At 57.2% G+C, this 22,633-nt stretch overlaps 2 protein-coding genes across 56 annotated transcripts in view; both read left to right on the forward strand.

The window, feature by feature from the left end:
• Positions 1–19,630, forward strand: part of LOC135969533 (receptor-type tyrosine-protein phosphatase V-like) — a 42,922-nt gene extending 23,292 nt beyond the window's left edge. For 5 of the 50 annotated variants that reach the window (XM_074032741.1, XM_074032766.1, XM_074032786.1 and 2 more), the window contains 17 exons: positions 1,125–1,783; positions 2,054–4,918; positions 7,211–7,507; positions 7,695–8,128; positions 8,302–8,612; positions 8,992–9,131; positions 9,407–9,616; positions 11,874–12,000; positions 12,105–12,152; positions 13,350–13,443; positions 13,605–13,697; positions 13,806–13,882; positions 14,905–15,246; positions 15,742–15,887; positions 16,164–16,617; positions 17,178–17,718; positions 17,814–18,015. In XM_074032741.1, coding sequence (XP_073888842.1) covers positions 9,579–9,616; positions 11,874–12,000; positions 12,105–12,152; positions 13,350–13,443; positions 13,605–13,697; positions 13,806–13,882; positions 14,905–15,246; positions 15,742–15,887; positions 16,164–16,200 — 1,002 coding nt within the window. In that variant the 5' untranslated portion in view covers positions 1,125–1,783; positions 2,054–4,918; positions 7,211–7,507; ... (2 more) ...; positions 8,992–9,131; positions 9,407–9,578 and the 3' untranslated portion in view covers positions 16,201–16,617; positions 17,178–17,718; positions 17,814–18,015. The other 45 variants (XM_074032746.1, XM_074032870.1, XM_074032753.1 and 42 more) reach the window with 45 other exon arrangements.
• A 2,569-nt stretch (positions 19,631–22,199) lies between these two features.
• Positions 22,200–22,633, forward strand: part of LGR6 (leucine rich repeat containing G protein-coupled receptor 6) — a 123,604-nt gene continuing 123,170 nt past the window's right edge. For all 6 annotated transcript variants that reach the window (XM_005540429.5, XM_045395003.3, XM_065539610.2 and 3 more), the window contains exon 1: positions 22,200–22,625. In XM_005540429.5, coding sequence (XP_005540486.3) covers positions 22,414–22,625 — 212 coding nt within the window. In that variant the 5' untranslated portion in view covers positions 22,200–22,413. The remainder of the gene's footprint in view (positions 22,626–22,633) is intronic.

The following is a 22,633-nucleotide window of genomic DNA, read 5'->3' on the forward strand; positions in this document are numbered from 1 at the left end:
GCTCACGCCTGTAATCCCAGCACTTTGGGAGGCCGAGACGGGCGGATCACGAGGTCAGGAGATCGAGACCATCCTGGCTAACACGGTGAAACCCCGTCTCTACTAAAAAGTACAAAAAACTAGCCAGGCGAGGTGGCGGGCGCCTGTAGTCCCAGCTACTCGGGAGGCTGAGGCGGGAGAATGGCTTAAATCCGGGAGGCGGAGCTTGCAGTAAGCTGAGATCCGGCCACTGCACTCCAGCCTGGGTGACAGAGCGAGACTCCGTCTCAAAAAAAAAAAAAAAAAAAAGAGGCAACCCCTTGCTTTTGCTGCCTGCTGCCTGCTTCTGCTTGAAACTCTGCCCTTCCCACCCATGCCCGCCCGCCTGCTTGCCCCCCAGCCAGCAAGGCAAGGGGGCCAGGGTACTGGCTCCTCCCCTTGCTGCCTCCCAGCTTTACTCTGTAGCTATCGGGATGAGGCCTCCAATCCTGTTTGCTGCCCTGCTCTGGCTCCGGGGTTTTTTGGCAGAGGTAAGGTGGGCATGGGGGGCAGGCCAGCGGGTGGGGTCCCCACTCTCCAGGGCACATCCAGGCCTCCCAGCCCTCCTCGGGGCCCCACAGCTGGTCTGCATTAGGCAAGGAGAGTCTGCTCCCTTTCCACCAGGGCCAGCATGTGGCACAGCGAGCAAGAACAGATTGCTCCAGCCTGCCTGGAGAACAGATGCACTGTGGGCATGCCTCTGGGAGATGCCCCTTGGCTGTGTGTGGGGCTGTCAGACACAGCAACAGAGCTTTCTCTTGGATCCTGGCCCTGCCCCACCACCCCCGTAGCCTTCCCAGAGGCCTCTGTCCATTTGCCCCACGCTCTGTTCCCTTTCTTCCTGCAGGAGGAAGCATGCCCCGCCCTGGAAAGGAGTGCAGGCAGGGAGAGTGCAGGCAGGTGTCTTCAGCGGGGGAGAGAGTTCTGGGGGTGAAGAGTCAGGGGTGTAGGGCCAGTGTTTCCACACCAGACCCTGCCTCTACCCTGGCTTTTTCTTTTTCTGTTTATTTTTTATTTTATTTTTTATTTTTTTATTTTTAGCCTTCCATTCTTCTTTAAGGCAGAAAGGCTATTAGTGGGTTCTGAAAGCACCTCTTTTTCCCCAGGCCCACCCCGAACGTGAACATCACCAGCCAGGGGAGACCTACTAGCCTCTTTCTGAGTTGGGCAGCCCAGGAACCAGGCTTGTTCATCCATGCCCTCTGCCTCACACGTCTGAGCCCCCTCAGCTCTCCTGAAGGGCAGCAGCTCCAGGCCCACACCAATGCATCCAGCTTTGAGTTCCAGGATCTGGTGCCAGGGAGTCACTACCAGCTGGAAGTGACTGCCCTGCGACCCTGTGGGCAGAATGTCACTGTCACCCTCACTGCTCGCACTGGCATGAGGCCTGCAGGCTGAGGGGGTGGGGGTGTTGCCTGGGGTTGGGGAAGGAGGGGGCTGCCCTGGAGTGCTGGCAGGGAGGGCAACTTCTCTGTAGACCATGTCTAGTACAGTCACCCATTTAGGAGCACTGCAGGCAATGCCCCTGTGGCAGTGACCTTGGTGTCTCTGTCTCCCTCGGATGCAGCCCCGCCAACTGTCCATGGACTGCAGCTCCACAGCCCCGGGAGCCCATCCAGCCTGGAGGCCTCATGGGGTGAAGCCCCGGGGGAGCAGGATGGCTATCGCCTTCTCCTCTACCACCTAGAATCCCAGACATTGGCACATAATATCTCCATGCCCCCGGGCACCCTGTGCTACAATTTTGGAGACCTCTTGCCAGGTAGTGAGTATATTTTGGAAGTTAACACCTAGGCTAGCAACCTCCCAGCAAAAACCAGCCTCCCTCAGTGGACAGGTAAGCTGGGCACTTGGGCAAGGCCCAGGTGGCAGCCAATCTGGGAGTGGTGGGAATGGTGGAAAGTCCGGCGCCTCACAGGCAGCCGTGCCCCAATGTGCCTGGGCTTTTGTGCTCCCTAGTGCCAGGGTCCCTGCAAGCATCCTGCTCCAGGGGTCTTTCTTGAGCCGGACTTTGTTCTCTCCATCCTTCCTGCAGCCCCTGTGTCTCCGGATCACCTGGTACTGCATACCCAGGGCACCAGTGCCTTGCAAGCCTTTGGGAATGGCTCCAAGGGGGGCTGCCTGGCTCCACGTGGTGCTTATAGACCTCCTAGGTGGCACCAACCTGATGGCAGTAGTCAGACGGGGAGTCTCCCATCACACCTTCCTTCACCTGTCTCCGGGCACCCCCTATGAGCTGACGTTCAGTGTTGCTGCCGGGCCCCATTAGGCAGTGGGGCCCAATGCCACAGAGTGGACCTGGGAGTGCCTTTTGGGGTAAAGGAGACACAGCCGAGACTTCCCATCTCTTCTCCATGGGTCAAGTAGCCAGGATGCAACAGGCAGGGGAGGCGGCGTCTTTGGAGGCTCAGAGGGAGTGCACCTCCAGTTGGCTGGTGGTGGGCACCTATCTGAGGGGATGATGGTGGTGACAGTAGTTGTCAATTGAACCCTTCTGTGTGCTGGACTCTGCTAAGCACTTTCTGTTTTTGTTTTGTTTTGTTTTGTTTTTGTTTTTTGAGATGAAGTCTCGCTCTGTTGCCAGGCTGGAGTGCAGTGCCGTAATCTCAGTTCACTGCAACCAGGGGAGGGAGGTCAGAGCAGGGGAGAGGCTCAGAAGAGCTGGGCAGGGGGCACCAAAGGGCTGCAGGCGGTATATGGACCCCTCACCAAATTGCCTTTCTCTTCAGGTCCCCTGGCACCACAGTTACTGGAGGTTATCAGCAGGGGCGGCCCCTCTGACCTGGCCATTGACTGGGCCCCAGCACCAGGACAGCGGGAAGGCTACAGGGTCGCTTGGCACTAGGAGGGCAGCCAGAGGTCACTGGGAGGTCTTGTTGACTTGGGCCCGGACAATTCCAGCCTGACTTTGAGGAGTCTGGTGCCCAGCTCCTGCTGTGCCGTGTCAGTGTGGGCCTGGGCGGGGAACCTTAACTCCAGCATTCAGAAGATCCACACCTGTACTTGTGAGTTCCTGGCTGCAGCCTGTGGGAGGCCAGCCCCAGGTGGTGGACTGGGGGACTGGCATCCTCTACTCTGCACTTCTATGTGCCATATTCTTTTTTTTTTTGAGATGAATCTCGCTGTGTTACCCAGGCTGGAGTGCAGTGGCGGGATCTCAGCACATTGTAACCTTCAACCCCTGGGTTCAAGTGATTCTCCTGCCTCAACCTCCTGAGTAGCTGGAATTACAGGCGCCCGCCACCTTGCCTGGCTAATTTTTGTATTTTTATTTTATTTAATTTTTTTTTAGTAGAAATGGAGTTTCACCATGTTGGCTAGGCTGGTCTTGAACTTCTGACCTCAAACAGTCTGTTCACCTTGGCCTCCCAAAGTGCTGGGATTACAGGCGTGAGCCACTGTGGCTGAACTGTGTGCCATATATTTTTTTTTTTCCCAAGATGGAGGCTTGCTCTGTCACCCAGGCTGGAGTGCAGTGGCGTGATCTCGGCTCACTGCAACCTCCACCTCCAGGGTTCAAGCAGTTCTCCTGCCTCAGCCTCCCAGCTAGCTGGGATTACAGGTGCCTGCTACCACACCTGGCTAATTTTTGTATTTTTAGTAGAGACGGGGTTTCACCATGTTGGCCAGGCTGGTCTTGAAGTCCTGGCCTCATGATCTGCCCACTTCGGCCTCCCAAAGTGCTGGGATTACAGGCATGAGCTACTGCGCCTGGCCTTGTGTGCCATATTCTTGACTCAGAAGGCCATGAGTACAAGATGAGACTTTTCATGAATCTATCTGCAAGCAATTTCTACCTCCTTCCATCTGGTTAGCTATATACCCACCATCTATCCACCATCTATCCACCGTCCATCCATCCATCTATCCATCCACCATCCATCCATCCATCCATCCCACAATTATTTAATGAATGACTGTCATTTTCTTGGCATGAAACCAGTTGCTGAGGCCAAAATGATGAATAGTCCTCAGTGCCTCAGGAAGATAAGTAAGCAGATGGCTTACTTTATATATCATAATACCTGTTAATGCACTAATTGGAATGTGCATAATGTATTAGCTTGAACTCGATGAAACTCCATTCCTATTGGTTAAAATGGCTGCATCTCAGGAATTTTATGTGGTTCAGTCTAATCTTTTAGGACTCACAGAAGGGACATCTGCTTAAAAAGTCAGAGGAGGTTTCCCGGAGAAGAGTGAGCTGAGTGAGAGCAAGCTGGTGGGGGACAGGGTGGGGTCCTGCCCAGAGGCATCTGCTGGGGCTGGGGAGGATGGGTAGAGAGGACCTTAGCAGGAGGCTAAGCGTGCACCAAGGTCCACAGGCCAGAGATAGACTGAACCGGAACTGAACGTCAGCAGGTGAGCTGGAGACTGGGGCCCTCAGAGGTGTGAGGGTTGGCGCCATGCCCTCAAAGGGCAGACAGGGAGGAAGCGGGGCAGCAGGTGTCTGGGCAAGCATCTGTCTAAGAGGGTTTCCTGGGAAGGAAAGGAGGGTGGCCTTTGAGCCCTGTGGAAGCGGGGGTTTTAGGTGGGGAGTGCTGGGAGCTTGCCTGGGGACTGAGGAGATGGGTGTAGCTCATGGGGGGAGAGGCAGGGGATTCGGGTGACTCCACATCTATTTCTCCCTTGTCCTTCCTCCAGTCCCTGCTCCTCCTGCCAACTTGAGCCTGAACCTTGCCATCCAGCCTCCTGCCCTGAGGGCTTCCTGGAGTCCCCCATCAGTGGGGAGGGAGGACTTCCTGGCACAGCTTTATAGCCTGAGGCCTCTGACTCTGGAAAGGGAGGAGACTCTGGCTGTAGAGGTCCAGAACTTCTCGTGGGCCTAGCTGTCTCCGGGCACCGAGTTCCTGGTGCAGCTGGTCACCCTGCAGCATCACCAACGCCACAGGCTGGACATGTGAGTGCCGTCTGATGGCCCTCCCCTACCGTGCTCCTTGGATTCCCAGGGAGCTGCATGTCCCCTTGGCCTCTGTGGTCTTCAGGCAGGCAGCTGGGCTGATGGTGGGGCAAGTACCAGCTTAGGGTTGTTCCCTCAGTCCCTAGGCACCAGGTAACCCCACTCCCCTCACTGGGACTCCCCCAGGGCCCTGGCCCTTTAGGCCTTCTAGAAGGTGGGCAGACCCTTCTTAGAAGGGGTTTGCTGACTTGTATAGTGGCCCTGGGCATGACATTCCTCATGCTCTCTCATGGCTGGCAGTAGGGAGGTGAGTGATAGTGGGCCACAAGTGGTTAATCATAACAATAGCAAGGCCGGGCTCGGTGGCTCATGCCTGTAATCCCAGCACTTTGGGAGGCCAAGGCGGGTGGGTCACTTGAGGTCAGGAGTTCGAGACCAGCCTGGCCAACATGGTAAAACCCCATCTCTACTAAAAATACAAAAATTAGCTTGAGGTAGAGGTTGCAGAGCCGAGATCGCACCACTGTACTCCAGCCTGGGTGACAGAGTGAGACCACTTCTCTCAAAAAAAAAAAAAAAAAAAAAAAATCATAACAGCAATGGCTAGCGTTTACTGGGCACTCAGCCAGGTCTTCTACCTGTGTGCCCTCATTAAGTCTCATAACACCAAGCCTAGGAAGTAGTTACTGTGGTTTTCTCCATTTCACAGATGAGGCAACTGAGGCAGAGAAACAGAAAATAACTTGCGCCAGGTTCCTCAGCACAGTGGGGAGTTGGGATTCAAGCAGGCAGTGTGACCAGCTCCATGCTCCTTGCCTTTACTGAAGTGCAGGACACGTGGGGAGATTTTCTCCTCCCCGGAAGCCCTGGGGGCCCATAGAGTTGGGTTGGGAATCCCCTCCCATGTGGCCTGGGTCCTCCCGCTCTTTCTGCCTGTGGAGCCCTTGGTGGAGCTGAGGGACAGATGGACCTCCCCACCCTCAGCGCATCCGTCTCCAATGTGGTGGCTCCTTCCACCCCTGCCCTAGGTCTCCCCTCCCAGCCTCCTCCTGCCCCTGTCACTGTTGTCTGGATCCTGCCTGGAGTAAAGACTAGGAGGGAGCTGGGAAGAGGTCACCCTGGGAGTCAGGAGACCTGGGTTCTAGCTGGGACTCAGCCCCTAGAGCAAACCTTGGCCCTCTTAGAGCCTCAGTGTCCCCATTTATAAAGAAGTGTTGACTTTTGGGCCAGGCTTGTGTGGCTCCTGAGTTCCAGTGAGTTCAAGCTCTGGGGGTGGAGGGATGCTGCCTGGACCTCCAGATACCTGCCTGTTCATCCTCGTAAGGGTCTTTTTTTTGAAACGAAGTCTCCCTCTGCCTACCAGGCTGGAGTGCAGTGGTGTGATCTCGACTCACTGCAACCTCTGCCTCCCAGGTTCAAGTCATTTTCCTGCCTCAGCCTCTGGAGTAGCTGGGATTACAGGCCCCTGCCACCATGTGCAGCAAAGTTTTGTATTTTTAGTAGAGTTGGGGTTTCGCCACATTGGCCAGGCTGGTCTCGAACTCCTGACCTCAAGTGATCCACCTGCCTCGGCCTCCCAAGGTGCTGGGATTATAGGCGTGAGCCACCACACCTGGCTGCACATAAGGGTCTTTTTTTTTTTTGAGCTGGAGTCTTACTCTGTTGCCCAGGAGGCTGGAGTGTAGTGGCACAATCTCGGCTCACTGCAACCTCTGCCTCTGGGTTCAAGCAATTCTCCTGCCTCAGCCTCCCGAGTATTTGGGATTACAGGCGCCCACCACCATGCCCAGCTAATTTTTGTATTTTCAGTAGAGACAGGTTTCACCATGTTGGCCAGGCTGGTCTCGAGCTCCTGACCTCAGGTGATCCACCTGCCTAGACCTCCCAAAGTGCTGGGATTATAGGCATGAGCCACCGCACTCGGCCATAAGGGTCTTTAAAAGCTACTTTGTGCAGGGGCTGGGAGAAGGGACACGGTTTAACACTCATGCTGCCCAGCCTAGCTCTGCCTTGAGAGCGGTGGGAGTGTGGTGAGAGTAAGTGATTAGTTCATCTGTTCAACTCAGGCTTAGCCTGGACTCTGCTGCCTGGGGTCAGTGGCGGGCCCTGCTTTCCAGTGGAATCCTGGGCTCACTGGATGCCCTGAAATGGTGTCTCTAGCTCCTGGGTGTTTATTGATAGGGCCAAGGATGGAGGGAGAAATTGGGGATCTTTGGGGAGGAGGAGCCAGAGATTTAGTGTAGATCTTTTCTCCCTTTTCTCTACACCCTCCATATCTTGCTCTCCTCGCAGGCCTGCTTGCCCCTCCTCTGGTAAATGTGATGAGTGAAGGTCCCACCCAGCTCTGGGCTTCCTGGGTTCATGCCCCCAGGGGCTGAGACGGCTACCAGGTGACCCTGTACCAGGCAGGCACCCAGGCAAGCACCATCACTGTGGGAGCCAAGGTGGCCAGCACAAGCTTTTTGAGTCTGACTCCAGGCACAAAGTACGAGGTGAAGGTTGTCACGTAGGGTGGGCCCCTCCACACTGCAGCAGCCAACACCTCTGGCTGGACCCGTGAGGCATGGGGAAGGCAGAGATGCAGGAGAGGTGAGCAAGGCTGCCTCAGAGAGCCCTGGGTCTTCCCTCAGTGGTGCCCCCTTTAGCCCATTTTCCATCTCCACACCTCAGGGCCCTGCAGGGGTCAACAGGCCCATGGCATCAAGCATGGGACTCTGGGGAGTGGGGCTGGTGGCCTGGCTGACTGTTCTCCCTCCCTCTTTCCCTCCCTCTGTAGCCCTGCGCCCACCCAGTGAATTGTTGGTGTCCAGCCATGCAAGCACCACTGTGGTCAGCCTGGCCTGGGTCAGCGGCCCCTTGGGGGTACACAGTCTCGGAACAAGAAGGGGATCCCAACTCTCAGAGGCGGGGCACCTCTCCTGGGAGCACCCCCTGGTGCCAGGTCAAGCTCACCTCATCCTGAGGGGCCTCATACCTGGATGCAACCTCTCCCTGTCAGTGCTGTGCCAGGCGGGGCCGCTGCAGGCGTCCACTCACCGCGTGGTGCTGCTTGTTGGTATGCTGACGTCAGCAGTGGGAGGATGAAGGTGCCCGGAGATGCAGGTCCGATCCGGGCGGCAGCCCACTGCCTGCTCGGCTCTGAGCCACTGCTCTCTCCAGATGGATGCTGCACCCACTCTGCTCTGGGTTATGCCCCTCATGCTTCTCCAGGTGGGCAGTCATGTCCAAAGGAGATGTTTTTCCGCCTGGCAGAGACCCCTTTCCGTGGGCATAAATGCCCAGTCCCTCTGTGCCTGCAGATTTCGAGAGCCCTTCACCCAGAAGCCCTGCTTATGGGGAGTGCACTGACCCCCACCCAACACAGAGCCTTTTGATTCCTACAGAGCCTGGCCCTGTGGAGGATATGCAGTGCCAGCCTGAGGCCACCTTCCTGGCCCTGAACTGGATGGTGCCTGCTGCGGACCGCCGGTGGGCACCTGTGTGGTGGTGGCAGAGCAGCTGGCGGCAGGAGGGAATGCCCACTTCATGGGCATTCATGTCAATGTCAGCATGTTCCAGGCTGACACCTCCAAAAATGCAGTCCTGTTGCCCAGCCTGGTGCCTGCCACTTCCTATCGCCTCAGCCTCGCCGTGCTGGGCAGGAACAGTCTGTGGAGTTGGGCAGTCACTCTGGTGTGCTCCACTTCTGCTGAGGGTAGGCAACTTCTCTGTGCAGAAGACATGCTCCCACAGTTCCATGTCTTCCTGGGGATGTCACTCCCCGGGTCCTGGCTGCTTGAGGTTTTCTCTGTTCTCCAGGGCCCAGCCCTTTCCTCTGGCCCTGATCTTGCTAGTTTGATACCATAGTTTTGAGCCTTGTGTCCTGGTACCCTAGCCCGGGAACCTTCTAGTCCTTATTTAATTATTTCCCTTAGCCCAAAGTGTTGGGATTACAGGCGTGAGCCACTGCACCCAGCCTTGGTTATTTAGCCCCTGGCACTGAGGGGCACTGGGGCTATGAAAGTATGGTCCCTGCCCTTGAAGATGGGTTGCTAGGCACCCAGTCAGGTCCTCACTGTCCTCTCCATCCCCAGCCAAGCATTCCCCAGCGTTAGCCCCACCCCTGAGCTGGAGCCTGGGACAGAAATGGGAGTGATGATCCCGCAGGGTATGTTTGGCAAGGATGATGGGCAGATCCAGTGGTACGGCATTATTGCCACCATCAACATGTCACGTGAGTCCTGGGCCCAGGAGGGGATGGGGAGACCCTAGCCGTGGCATGGAGTGGGTGACGGCGGTGGGGTAAGATGGGGCTGCGACTGGTAAGATGAAGTATGTGAGGCTGGTGTCAGTCTCGGAGCAGGAAGGGGGACCAGAGTGTTCTAGAGGAGAGTGCTAATGTGATTAGTGGGTACCCGCTAGAGAGATAGGGCAGCCCCTCTGTGGCAGGAAGAGAGGCCTCGGCCCCACTGCCCACCCTGCGCTGCCAGTTCCGCACTCCTCTCTCAGTGCCTCAGCCTTCCGGGGAAACCATCAACCATACATGGCATGAACACTACTACAGAGGACGTGACTCCTACCTGGCCGTCCTGCTCCCAACCCCTTCTACCCGGAGCCCTGGGCTGTGCCGAGATCCTGGACAGTGCCTGTGGGTACAGAGGACTGTGGCCACACCAAAGAGATGTGCAATGGGCAGCTCAAGCCAGGTTCCCAGTATAGGTGAGCGCTAAGGCTGAAGGGAGTGATGAAACTTGTAAGTTTCATTTGTGGTTTGTAAAGAAACGAGATCTGGATTGATTTATAAACAGAATGCATGTGATGGTCCATTAAGGCCAACAGAGTTATTTTGACTGAGCTTCCTGGCAGACAAGGCAAAAACCCGAACATCTATCTGTTACATGGTTCTTTTTTCAAAAAGGAAAGTGGAGTATATTGTTTCAGCTTGCCAGGGCAGTTCCCAGGATATCCATGTACCTATGTTTTTCTTTTTCTTTTTCTTTTTTGAGAAAGTCTTATTGTGTCACCCCGGCTGGAGTGCAGTGGCTGATCTCGGCTCACTGCAACCTCTGCCTCTCAGGTTCAAGCGATTCTCCTGCCTCAACCTCCCGACTAGCTGGGACCACAGACACAGGTCATCATGGCTGGCTGATTTTTGTATTTTTAGTAGAGATAGGGTTTCACCATGTTGGCCAGGCTGGTCTCCAACTCCTGACCTCAGGTGATCTGCCTGCCTCGGCTTCCTAAAGTGCTGGGATTACAGGGGTGCCAGGCTCAGGTACCTATTTCTAGAGCTTCCTCTTACTCTCAGGCAAGGAAGATGGGGTTTGCTGTAAGGTGGCAGATAGCATGATATTTAACCTCTGCCAAGCTTGTCCAACCTGCCTTATTTTGTTATTGCTCTGTTCTCTTTTGTTTTAGGCCTTTAGAGCCTGAGGCCATAGTGTTTAGTTTCTGTCTCTACTGATAAGCAGATAGGAGGGGTGAGGAAGTGGCTTTACTGGCCCAACCAGAAATGGAAACTAAGAACCCATGACTGTCTCTTCTCTTCCTCGGACACCCCTTCCAGGGAGCACTTGCTGTCTGAGTGTCTATTGCTCGTGACCCAGATTGCTGGGAGGGGCTTCACCTTATTTGCCTGCCCTTCCCCAGCAGAAGGTCCTGTTTCTCTGCCCAAGTTCAGCATTGCAGCCTTTACGACGCGTGGCCCTCCTGAGACCCTTAACTCCTTCTCAGCCGTCTCAGGTAGGATGGGCACTGGGCATGGGCTCCAGCTGGACCCTGGAGATGGGGAGGAGAACTGGGAACCCTCTTGTGTGGCTCATCACCAACCAGTAGCAGGAAGGACTGAGCTTAGACTACTGGGATAACATGTCCTGCCTAGCAGAGTGGGTAGACCCAGAGCCAGTGACGAAAGTGCTCTTAGCACCAGACTTGGCCTGGGTGAGCTGAGAGTGCAGGCAGGAGAGTCTGAGGCATTGCAGTGGTCGGCTGCTGTCCACACTCATGCTACCTTCCCGCTCTGCCCCTCTATACCTGGATGCTCCCAGGCCATCGGGGCTCTAGAACAGCCCTGTCCAATAGAAATGTAAGGCAAGCCACATAAGTAATTTTAAATGTCTTTTTAAAACTACATTAAAAAGGTAAAAAGAAACAGGTGAAATTAATTTTAGTGACATTTTGTTTAAACCAAAATATCTAAAATATCAACATGTGACCCATTGAAAACACTTTTTTTTTTTTTTGGAGACAGAGTCTTTCTCTGTTGCCCAGGCTGGAATGCAGTGGCATGATCTTGGCTCACTGCAACCTCTTCCTCCCAGGTTCAAGTGATTCTCCTGCCTCTGGCTCCTGAGTAGCTGGAATTACAGGCACCCACCACCACACCCAGCTTTGTATTTCTGGTAGAGACAGGGTTTCACCGTGTTGGCCAGGCTGGTCTTGAACTCCTGACCTCAGGTGATCCACCTGCCTCAGCCTCCCAATGTTGGGATTATAGGCGTGAGCCACTGCGGCTGGCCAAAAACACTTCTAATGAGATATTTTACATTCTTTTCTTTCTTACTATGTCTTTGAAATCTGGTGTGCATTTTACACTTACAGCAAATCATAAGTTGGAATTGCCATATTTCAAATGTTCGGTAGCTACCGTATAAGGACAGTGCAGTTCTAGAAAGTCCAGGAAACCAGGCCTCTGCCGGCTTTCTTTTCTTTTGATGGTGTCAGGGAAGGGAGTGGGGTCTTTGGGGCATCCTGAGGAGCTGGGGTCAGGGAGGGGTTGCTGGGTGTTCCCAGTTCCCATCCAGATGTTCCCCCGAGGCAGCCATGTCTGGCCTCAGTTTGATATCTGGGACTACTAGGGTAGAGGGGGTTTGTCACTGTACCCTTCACCCAGAGGGTCCCAGGTCTAGGAGAGCTTGGCATGACCCCCAGGGTTTGTGGGACAAGGCTATGTTCCACTCTTCCCTTCCCTCCGCAGAGCCCCAGGCCAGTGTCTCCCCCGCAGCAGTGCCCCTGCCGGTAGTGGAGGGCCTCATGGCTGGCTGTGTCCTCACCATCTGTGCTGTGCTGGGCCTGCTGTGCTGGAGGCAGGTGAAGGGGCAGAGGTGAGTGGGAGGGAAGGCTGGGGGCTGGGGAGAACTTCGTGACCGGAGTGGGCCAGCTCCCTGCCCCTGGGGCTGCCTCCCATGTGCCCCCTCACCCTTTGCAGGGCAGGGAAGAATCCGTTTTCCCAAGAGCTGACAGCTTACAACCTGCGGTGAGTGCATTTTCCTGTGCCTCTGCCTTGTGGGGGCCATGGCGGCACTGCTGAAGCTCCCCTGGCCCCCACTCTGCTGTGACTGTGTCCCAGTCAGGGGGTTGCAAGGCTCTGCCAGACCCCCATTCTTCTTCTTCAGCCACCACACCTCCCCAAATACCTTTTCAATGTCTGGACCTCTCGCTCCCCACTCCTCTCTGCCCATGTGGCCTCTTACTCCTCCAAATGCACTCATACATAAGTCAGGGCTTTCCAGAGAAACAGAACCAACAGGGTGTGTGTGGGGAGAGGAGAGAGGAGAGCAGGGAGAGAGAGGACGGAAGGTCGGGGAAGGAGAGGAGAGGGAGAGAGGGGGAAGAGAGAGATGTTGAGGAGTTGACTCATGTGATTGTGGTGACTTGGTGAGTCCAGGAATCTGGGGTAGACCAGCAGGCCAAAGGCTCGGGGAAGCATCTGGAGGCAGCCTGCTGCCGGGATTCCTTGAAGGTCAGTCTTTGTTCTATGAAAGCCTTCGACTGATTAAATGAGGCCCAGCCACATTAGAGTTTACTCAGCCAACCACTTTAAATGCTAATCTCATACAAAAAAACACCTTCATGGAAACATCCAGAATAATGTTTGACCAACCTTCTGAGCACTGTGACCCAACCCAGTTGACACAAAATTAACCATCACACACACCTTCTCCAGTTCCCACCTTCTCCCTGACTAACCATGTAGATGGTATCAGGCCATAGGTCTTTCCCTCATGTCAACCTCCTGTAGGGGTCGGGGGTGCGTAGGGGTAAGGGAGTGGGGAGGTGCTGAGTGGCGGGAGAAGTAATGGGAAAGACAGCCTGGGGCTGACATTAACTGAGCGCTGGCTGTGCACAGGAGCCCTCCTCAGGACCTGGGGAGGGAGTCTATGAGACTCACGCGTGTGTGTGTGTGCACATGCGTACATGTCCCCTGCCCCTTCTCTATTCTTCCACGTTGGTGGTTTGCAGCCCAGGCTGGGCGTTGGAGGAGCTTGCTGGAAATGCACACTGTTCCACACCCAGGGTGGAATTCAGGATCCGCGTTTCCAGCAGGCCCTCAGGTGATCAGGTTGTGCCGCCAGGACTGAGGTCCTCTGCTCTGTACCTGTCACCCAGGGGAGGGCAGGGCAGGACTCTGCAAACCTAAGGCTGGAAGGCTACCCTCTCCCCCTCCCACCAGGTGGACCCACTGGCCCATCCCTATCCACAGCTTCAGGCAGAGCTAGGAGGCCAAGAGTGCTCACGCGCACCAGGCTCTCTTTTTGGAATTCGAGGTAAGGCCTGTACCACCCTTGGGCTCAGAGGAGGAAAGACTAGGACCTGTCTGAAGGTCTGGAGGAACTCCCAGTTGCACTCTTGCCCCCATTGCCCCTCTCCTGGCATGGGGTGAAATGGGTCTACTTCAGCAACCAGTGCCTGCCTTTGATCCCTGCAGGAGCTGAAGGAGGTGGGCAAGGAGCAGCCCACACTGGAGGCTGGGCTGGTGGTGCCAACACCACCAAGAACCGTTACCCACATGTGCTACCCTGTGAGTGCTGGGGACAGGAGAGAAGGCATGGCAGAGGGCTAGGGCTTGGCATGGGGGCGGGGGGCTTCATGTGCCCAGCCCTGAATGTACAGCTTTCACTCTCTGCAGATGACCACTGCAGGGTCAGGCTGACCTGGCTGGAGGGAGAGCCTCACTCTGACTACATCAACCCCAACTTCATCCCAGTAAGGGCCACCAGCGAGGCTGTCCGTGGGATCTGGGATCTGCTCAGGAGATGGACTGGTTTGCAGGCCGCACTGGCCTTCGTTAGCTGTAGCAGCTCTCTAGGAGATCACCAGCTTGGGCTTCATGAGCTCAACCCAGCAGCTGTCTAGCAAGGGCCTACTGTGTGCTGGGCTCTGTGCTGTGCTCTGTGCTGGGCCTGCAGGAGGCAGAGCTGAGTTAGCCACATTTCCCACCTTCAAAGGAGCACGTGGGCGCGCGTGTGACATTCACCACACATTGTGACAAGGGCTGTAATAGAGGAAAAAACACTGCTCAGGGCACATGGAGGAAGGAGAAACTTCCTCCACCTGAGGAATCAAGAAAGGCTTCCCAGAGGAGGGGACATTTGATTTATGGAAGGATGAGTAACATTTTGATAAGTGATGAGAGAGGGAAGGACATTCTGTTGACTGGAAGGAGCAGCCAGAGAACAGCCAGGCAGTAACGTTCAGGCAGTGTGTGTGTGTGTGTGTGTGTGTGTGGGTGGGTGGGTGGGGGGGAATGGTGCGTAGGGGTGAGGGAATGGGGAAGTGCTGGGTGGTGGGAGATGTAATGGGAAAGATAGCCTGGGGCTGAAGGAAGGAGGGCTTGATTGTTAGGCTGAGGGCTTTGGACTCTATTTGGTGGGTAACGGGGAGCCTTAGAAGATTTTTGAGCATGGAAGAAACGCAGTTTGGTTTTAGGAAGGCGACTCTGGGTGGGTGAAGAGGGTGACCTAGGTGGGCTATTTAATGCATGTCAGTATCTTGTTTTCATTGGGGTTTTTCTTGTCCCTTTGGGGTGGGACAGGGATGGAGTGGTGTCTCTGAAGTCAGCCCTCCTGGTTTGCATTCTGGGTGCACATGTGTTCATGTGTTTGCACACATGCAGGTGTGTGCACAGCATCCTCACTCCTGGAGGTCGAATGTCGGAAATCTGCTGTGTGCTTCACACCAAGCATCGCCCGTTAACATGTTCCTGACCTCTGTCCCCTACACCCCAGGGCTACACCCATGCACCCACAGGAATTCATTGCCCCTCAGGGGCCTCTCAAGAAAATGCTGGAGGACGTCTGGCAGCTAGTGTGGGAGCCGCGGGTCCGCGTCGTCGTCGTGCTGACTGTCGGCATGAAGAACGGGAGGATGAGTGCGCCTTGCAGTCTCCTGGAAAGGCCACCAGGTGGCGCACGTTCTCCTTGCGGGAATGGTCCCATTGGCATCTTCCCACAGGGAAGGCGGGGCAGACTGGAGTGAGGCCAATCAGGCCTGGAGGGTGGTGGAACCACCTCCCACTCAGACCCAGGATGGGGTCGTCCCTGGGATGGGGAGGCAGTGGGAGGAACCAGGTATGTAAGCTCCCAGCTTGGCTTAGTTTCTACGGGCTTCTTGCTCTGGGCAGAGAAGGCAGCAAGGGGTAGGGACTGCCCAGGGCTGGTGTCAAAGGTACCATCATGGATCCTTCCTTTTGATAAGCCTGGCAGATGCAGGGCCGTGGGACACACAGAGAGGCTGCCGAGTCTGTCCTCTTGCTGGATCAGTGAGCCCAGGGCCAATGGCTGCTGAATAAGGGCTGCCCTGTCTGGCACAGGAGCCTAGCAGCTGACTCAGAATCCTGAGGGTCATGAGAGGTCTGAGGGCGAGGCTGCCGGAGCCCAGGCGAGGGAAAGTGGCTCCTGGAGGAGGGAGCCTTGGAGCTGGGTCATTACAAAGAGCAGAATCCCAGCAGAGTGGCAGGGACCAGAAAGGTGGGTGGGGAGGGGTGGGACTGGGTAAAGCAGGGGGCAGCAGTGACAGGGCTGGACCCACAGCCGCCCTTCCCCTCTCCAACCCTCTGGCCCCAGGTGCTGTGTGAGCGTTACTGGCCGGCAGAATCTACCCTGGTCATCTGTGGTCACATCACCATCCACCTCCTGGCCAAGGAGCCTGAGGATGAGTGGACCAAGCGGGAATTCCAGCTGCAGCACATGCGTGCCCTGAGGATGAGCGGGTGGGACAGGCTTTAGAGCTGAGATCTCTGAGATGGTTGCCTCACCTCCTGGGTCCCTGGAGCCCTCTCTTTCTGAGGACCACAAGCACTCAGCCACCCCTAGGGAAGTGTGTGTTTGGAAGGGGAAGGGAGGCACAGAGAAGGTTAAGGGCTTATCTGAGGCCACACAGTGAGGGAAAGGAAAAGCAGGGGAGACATGATGGTTCCTGACCTCCCCCATGCCAGCTCAGGGTTCCTGCCTCACCCCATGCCCCCTGTGTCCATCTGCCTTCCCAGGTTGTGCACTCCTGGAGCAGCAAAGCCAGGGACCTGAATCACTCCTCTGCCCGGCACCCTGTATATGCAGAGGTTACCCAGGAAGCTAGAGAAGGACCCCAGGGCTCAGAAAGCATCCTGAGGGGGGAGACATAACTGCCACCCTCAAGGAACAGTTGGTCTGCATCACCCCTACCCTTGGGCAGCTGGGGAAGAAAGCGTGAGGTCGGTGGCACAGGAGCCTGGAGTTAGGAAGATAAGGAACAGCAACAGGGCCCCTCTGCCTCCTTGCCCCCTTCCCACCCCCTTCTCAGGTTGCCCAGCACCAGCAGCAGAGGGTGAAGCAACTATGGTTCACCACCTGGCCCAACCACAGCATCCTCGAGGCCCCCAGCTCCCTGCTCGCCTTTATGGAGCTGGTACAGGAGCAGGCAAGGGCCACCCAAGGCATGGGACCCATCCTGGTGCACTGCAGGTGAGGGCAGGTGTGTGCATAGGGTAGAGAGCCCCCTGCCTGGCCTGGGGATATGGGGAGCTCTTGGACTGTGGGGAGATCTGGGGACATGGGCAGCCCCTTCGCCCATTCAGCTCCTCAGGGGCTGTCCCTGCAGTGTGGCATGAGCCGGACGGGCACCTTCGTGGCCCTGTCGAGGCTGCTGCAGCAGCTGGAGGAGGAGCAGGTGGTAGACATGTTCCGTGCTGTGTATGCACCCTGGATGCACCGGCCCCTCATGATCCAGGCCCCGCTGAGGGCCTCGCAGACTGGGCTGGGCAGCTGGGACCCTGAAGGAGTGGGAGGGAAGTGGGTGGCCACAGGACTACAGGAGGGACCAGGAAAGAGAGCTCATGGGGCACACAGAAGACCCTGGGGAGAGGGTTTCAAAAACATCACCATCCTCTCTGGGCAGTGCTTCCTATTCTGTGAAAGGGGAGGTGGCACAGGACCCTGTCAGCGTTGACACCATGGGACGGTGGAGGGAAGATTTCTCAGTGGCTCCCTCTTCCCTCCTACCCCATCCCTGCCTTGCTGGTCAGGGCCTGGAAAATCTCCCTGCAGGCCCCCCTCGCTTCTTGCTGAGCAGCCTGATGCCCCTCCCCCTGGCAGAGCCCGTACGTCCTTCCTGCACAGCTGCCTACTGAACAAGATTCTGGAAGCGCCCTCCAACTTCTCTGAGTAAGTCCCAGCTTCCCTGTGCCTCCCACAGGCAGGCTCCCTGCTCCTGTTCGTGGGCAGAGCCGAGCAGACTAGAATGGGGAGCTGGGGAACCTTGACTGCCTTCTCCCTCTCCAACCCCCCGACGAGGTCTTGGCCCATCTCTGTGATGAACTTCATGCAGGCATGTGCCAAGAGGGCAGCCAATGCCAACGCTGGCTTCTTGAAGAAGTACGAGGTACACTTCAGGCCAGGAAGTGGGTGACAGCCAAGGGCAGCCTTCCCCTGCGGAGCCAGCCCTGCAGTGGGACCTCCCAGCCTCAGGGCACCCATCTCCTTCCCAGCTCCTCCTACAGGCCATCAAGGACGAGGCTGGCTCTTCCACGCCCCCTCCTGGCTATGAGCAGGACAGCCCCATCTCCTGTGAGTCTCACTGCGGACCCTGTGGAGAGGCAGGGGGCCAGCGTGGGCTGAGGGGCCTCTGGCAGCATAACCCTCACTGTCTTCCCTCAGAACAGAAAACTGTTCTCAGGGACAGTTTTCTCCGGTGGAGGAGAGCCCCCCGATGACACGCCCGAAGCTTGGCTTTTCCCTGTGAGATGATGCTGGTTTTGCCACTGTTTCCTGCCCTCTCTGACCACCTGTACTTCCCAGGCTGGGGCTGCTGGGGGCTCCTAGAGTTGTGAGCTGGATAGGGGACACCCTCAGTCTCTGGAAGCCCATGAGCTGTGCTCTGCAGGGTGGGCCCTCTGGCCGTGACCACGTGGTGCTGACTGGCCCCGCAGGGCCAGAGGAGCTCTGGAAGCTGGTGTGGCAGCACGGGACTCATGTGCTTGTCTCTGGGTGCCCACCCGATGCCACGGAGAAGGTGAGAGAGCAGAGGACAGAGGAAGGGAGGCTCAGGAGTTAGGGCTGAGGATGGAGGCGGGGAGTTTGCGATGCTGTCTGTCACCAAGGCGGGGGCAGAGATCTCAGGAAGTTGCCTGAGCAGCCCTAACTTGGTCCCAGCCACAGGAGTTCTGGCCAACGGAGATGCAGCCCATTGTCACAGACATGGTGACGGTGCACTGGGTGGCCGAGAGCAGCACAGCGGGCTGGCTCTGTACCCTCTTCAGGGTTACACATGTAGGTGTTGGGCCACAGGACATGGGATGGTGTGTGGGGGAAGAGTCATGTGCGGGCTCCCTGCCTCTCCAGCATCAATGCCGATCATGTCTTTGCCTTTGCCCCAGGACAGCAGGAAGGAAAGGGAGGTGCAGAGACTGCAGTTTCCATACCTGGAACCTGGGCGTGAGCTGCCTGCCACCAACCTGCTGCCCTTCTTGGCTGCTGTGGGCCAGTGCTGCTCTCGGGGCAACAGCAAGAAGCCAGGCACACTGCTCAGCTGCTCCAGGTGTTGTTGGACAACAGTCTTGGGGGAGTGGACACTGGAAGCTCCTCCCTGCCCCTCTGGCATAGCCTCAGATCTCCCTGAGCCCTGCTTGGGTTATGGGTGAAAAGGACACAGTCTCACAATGGCCCCCCGTCTTCTCCACACCCTACCCTGTCCTCAGGAATATGGTGGGAATTTACCGCCTCCCTCCCTGGGCCCAGGCTGGCTGGCTGACCAAGTGTTCGGTGTCCCTTCTCAGTCCCTGCGCCCAGGTTGGGTTTCCCCACATCCCCCTACACCCCCGCCATACCCCCTTTAGGTACCTCCTCCAACGCTAGGTCAATTGCAGCAAGGGTGCGACCCAGCTGGGCACCTTCCTGGCCATGGAGCAGCTGCTGCAGCAGGCAGGGTCTGAGTGCACCGTGGATGTCTTTAACGTGGCCCTGCAGCGGTCTCAGGCCTGTAGCCTTATGACCCCAACGCTGTTGAGAGGCGACCAGAGGCGACGGGGCTGAGGTGGGGGCGTGGGGGCTCAGTTGTGGGAAGGGGCAGGGGGATGAGGGAGCTTCTGCCCAGGCCTCTAGGCAGCACCACCCGGGTAGCCACCAGGTGGCGCTGTGGACCGCTGTGCGCTCTCCCAGATGGCGCCCTAGGGGTTGGGGCACACAAGGGAACCTTTTTCTGTTAGATTGGGGCAGGCGGGGCGAGCCTCCTAATCCTGTGTCCATCTCCAGGAGCAGTATATCTACCTCTACAACTGTCTGAACAGCGCGCTGGCAGACGGGCTGCCCTGAGTTGGCACCGGTCACTGTGCCGTGTCAGAGCAGGAGAGGTTTGTGCCCTGCTGGATCGGGACAGCATTCCTGACACGTCCACGTGGGCCTGGGCTCCCTGGAAGGGCGGCCTCCACTGGGCCCTGTGCTGTGAAGGGACAGGGTCTGGGAATAAAGACATGTGGCCAAGTGTGAGGCTCAGCGTGTTCTGTCTGTCCATCCTCAGACGTGAGTCCAGTGTGTGGGTTTTGTGGGCAAACATGGAGCCGGGATGGAAGCTAGGACCTGGAGTCTGTCTGAACTAAGTGACCTATAGCCCCTATGCTGTTGGTTTTTCCCATGGAGCAATCCTGTCCCCGCTAATCCTCCAGTTTCTCAGCTTCCTCAGACTTTGGTCTCTCCACATCTAGTTTCCTGTGGTGCTAAGCCCTGGATTCAGAATCACAGCTCCAAATTGTTCGTCCCCTGCCCCACTACCCTGTAAGCGCCACCCTGTATACAGTAGGGTTTATCCTGTTTCCTATTTCCCTTCTCCTGCCATGCCCAGCCTTCTCTACCTGCCAGAGCCCCCAGGGGCCACCCTCAGCCCTCGACCAGGGTGGAGGTGTCAGAGCTACCCTGTTACTCAGAAGGCAGATGCTGGAGGCACCCCTCAGATGGAGTTGCCAAGTTTTCCCTGCTCCTTCCCTGTCTCCTCCTTCCTCCCCTCCGCATAGGAGGAGGTGGGGGAGAAAGCAGGGAGAGCATATGGAGAAAGGAAAAACCAGGAGGAGCAGCAGAGACCAGAAAAGAGGGTGGGGAGGTAGCTGTCTGTCCCACACACTCTAGGACTGCACTGCATACCATCTGCATGATTGCTGATGGCCGCATGAGCTCCTGCCTGCCTCCCTGGTCAGGCTGCGAGTTTCCAGGTGCAGTGCCTGATGCTGGACACTAACTGCTCCCGGTGGAAGGCCCTGGGAGGACACAGAGAAAGCCTGGGCAGATCAGAGCAAGAGTCCCTGAAATGGAACTGGGTCTCCCCAAGGGGAAGCGGGGAGAGCTCTTGGGCCAGCCTGAGTTCCTACTAACATGCAATGGGTCAGAAGTCAAGGGAGGGTCCTTCTCAGGCCTGGTTGAAGAAGGGTACAGAGGTCGTGCTGGCTGCGCAGCCGGGAGCTTTCCCAGAATGAGACTAAGCACTGGTCCCCTCCCACGAGGACTGAGTGTCGGTGTCCTCCATATGCCTTGTTTATCAGGAGCTGAGGGCTGGGCCCCCAATGACTCTCACAAAAGCAGGCTAGAGGCTCTGCTCTGAGCTGCCCAAGTCTGTCTCAAGTAGCTGCTGCTGAGGTTGCTCAACTATGGCTTTTCTACTCTGGGAAAATCTCACATTGGAGCAGCAGGAGCTGCAAATGAGATGGAGTCGAGGCTGTGGTTGAGTGAAGGAAGTGCAGGCTGACCTGCGGTAGCTTTCTGCCATAGGGCAGAGGTGGCTCTATCTGTGGGTCTTTCTGGTCATGCAGGCCCATCCCCTGGCCTTCCTATGAGGCTCCTCTTCTACTTTCAGCGCCATGGCACCAACTGGAGGCCTAGGGTCAGGGTCTGCTTATTTCTTGGTCCAGCTCTGCAGTCCCTCTAGCCCTGGGAGGTTATCGGAGAGTGGAGAGGTGTTGATGAGAGGATCCTGGCATGTGGAAGTACAGGGTGGAAGAAATCCTGGATGCCTCTGAAGTCCCAGGTTTCTGGTATACCCTCTGGCTGGACCATGGGCAGACGGGGCAAAAAAGGAAGGAGGGGGGCCCACAGCCTGCTCTAGCTCTGCGATGGGGCTTGGCTCAGCATGGGATAGACCAGAGAGAGCAAGAAGGAAGCACAGCCAGCTCACTATGGTCTAAGGAGAGAACAGCGATTGACTTCAGTGTTAACCACCATGCCCCTTGCTCATCAGTGCTCTGGGGCCGGCCAGGTCAGCCCCTTGGGATTCCAGCCTCAGGGTGGCTGAGCTGCAGCTGCAGCACTCGGCCTCCAGGTGGCGCCAAACCGCTTACTTTGAGGCGGGCTCTGACAACCAGCTGAGCTGCCCGCAGTCCCTCAGTCTCCCGAGAAGTCCTGGGAGCGGGGATCAAGGTAGTCCCCGGCCCCGTAAACCTGACAGAAGCTGCAGGAGTGCATTTCCACCCAGGGTGCGCTCAGCGGGTGGAACTCCACACCCGTTTCTCTGGAGTCAAGGCGCGGCCTCTCAGTGAGGAGACTGCTCTTGGTTGCCCACTGTCGGGTCATCTCAGCTTGTAGTGGAACCCTCCGCAGCCTGGCCTCTCCCAGAGGAGCCCCTCACTCCGCTCTCTCCTGTCCTAGAAGACAGGCCGAGGAGGGCGGACGAGTTCCAGCTCTGGGGCTGCCCCATCAGCTGTGTCACCCTGAACAAATCATTTCTCCTCTTGGGTCTCGGTTTCCTCCAGTGTGAAACGTGTGAAACGTGGTGGAGGCATGAGGGGACCTCCTCTGGTCCCATGTGACTCTGTGGCTGTCCCCAAAGGCAAGAGGGTCCCCAGCCCTGGGGCCAAGGCCCTGGGGCACCCTTTCCAAACAAATGCACGTCTCTGACGGGCTGAGCTTTGCTCGCTTGGGTTTCTTTGCTTTCTTCCTTTTTTTTTCTTTCCTGGATGGAATTCCTGCCAGCTCCGAAGGAAGGAGGGAAGGGGAGCGAGCCGCAGCGTAGAAAGTTTCCTTGACTCCTCCTCCGGCTGGGTCTCCCTCCCTTGCCAAGCCCAGCCTGTGAAACTGAATAACGAAGATCACTCAACAATGCCTGCCCCTCTCTGACTGCACCGTCCCGGCGCTCCCACCGCCACCGCTGACGCCCAGCAGAGTCCCCGGGGCGGTCCCCACCAACGGCGCAGCCCACCGGGACCGGGAGGAAGCAGCTGCGGCCACCGCGCCCGTGCGTCCACACGCCCGCCCGCCAGGTGCCCCAGCAGCGCGGCCGCCGAGATGCCCAGCCCTCCCGGGCTCCGGGCACTGTGGCTTTGCGCCGCGCTGTGCGCCTCCCGGAGCGCCGGCGGCGCCCCCCGGCCCGGCCCGGGGCCCACTGCTTGCCCGGCCCCCTGCCACTGCCAGGAGGACGGCATCATGCTGTCTGCCGACTGCTCTGAGCTCGGGCTGTCCACCGTACCGGGGGACCTGGACCCCCTGACGGCTTACCTGTGAGTAC

The sequence above is a fragment of the Macaca fascicularis genome, chromosome 1 (genome assembly GCF_037993035.2).
Source record: "Macaca fascicularis isolate 582-1 chromosome 1, T2T-MFA8v1.1".
NCBI classification, from domain to species: Eukaryota; Metazoa; Chordata; class Mammalia; order Primates; family Cercopithecidae; genus Macaca; species Macaca fascicularis.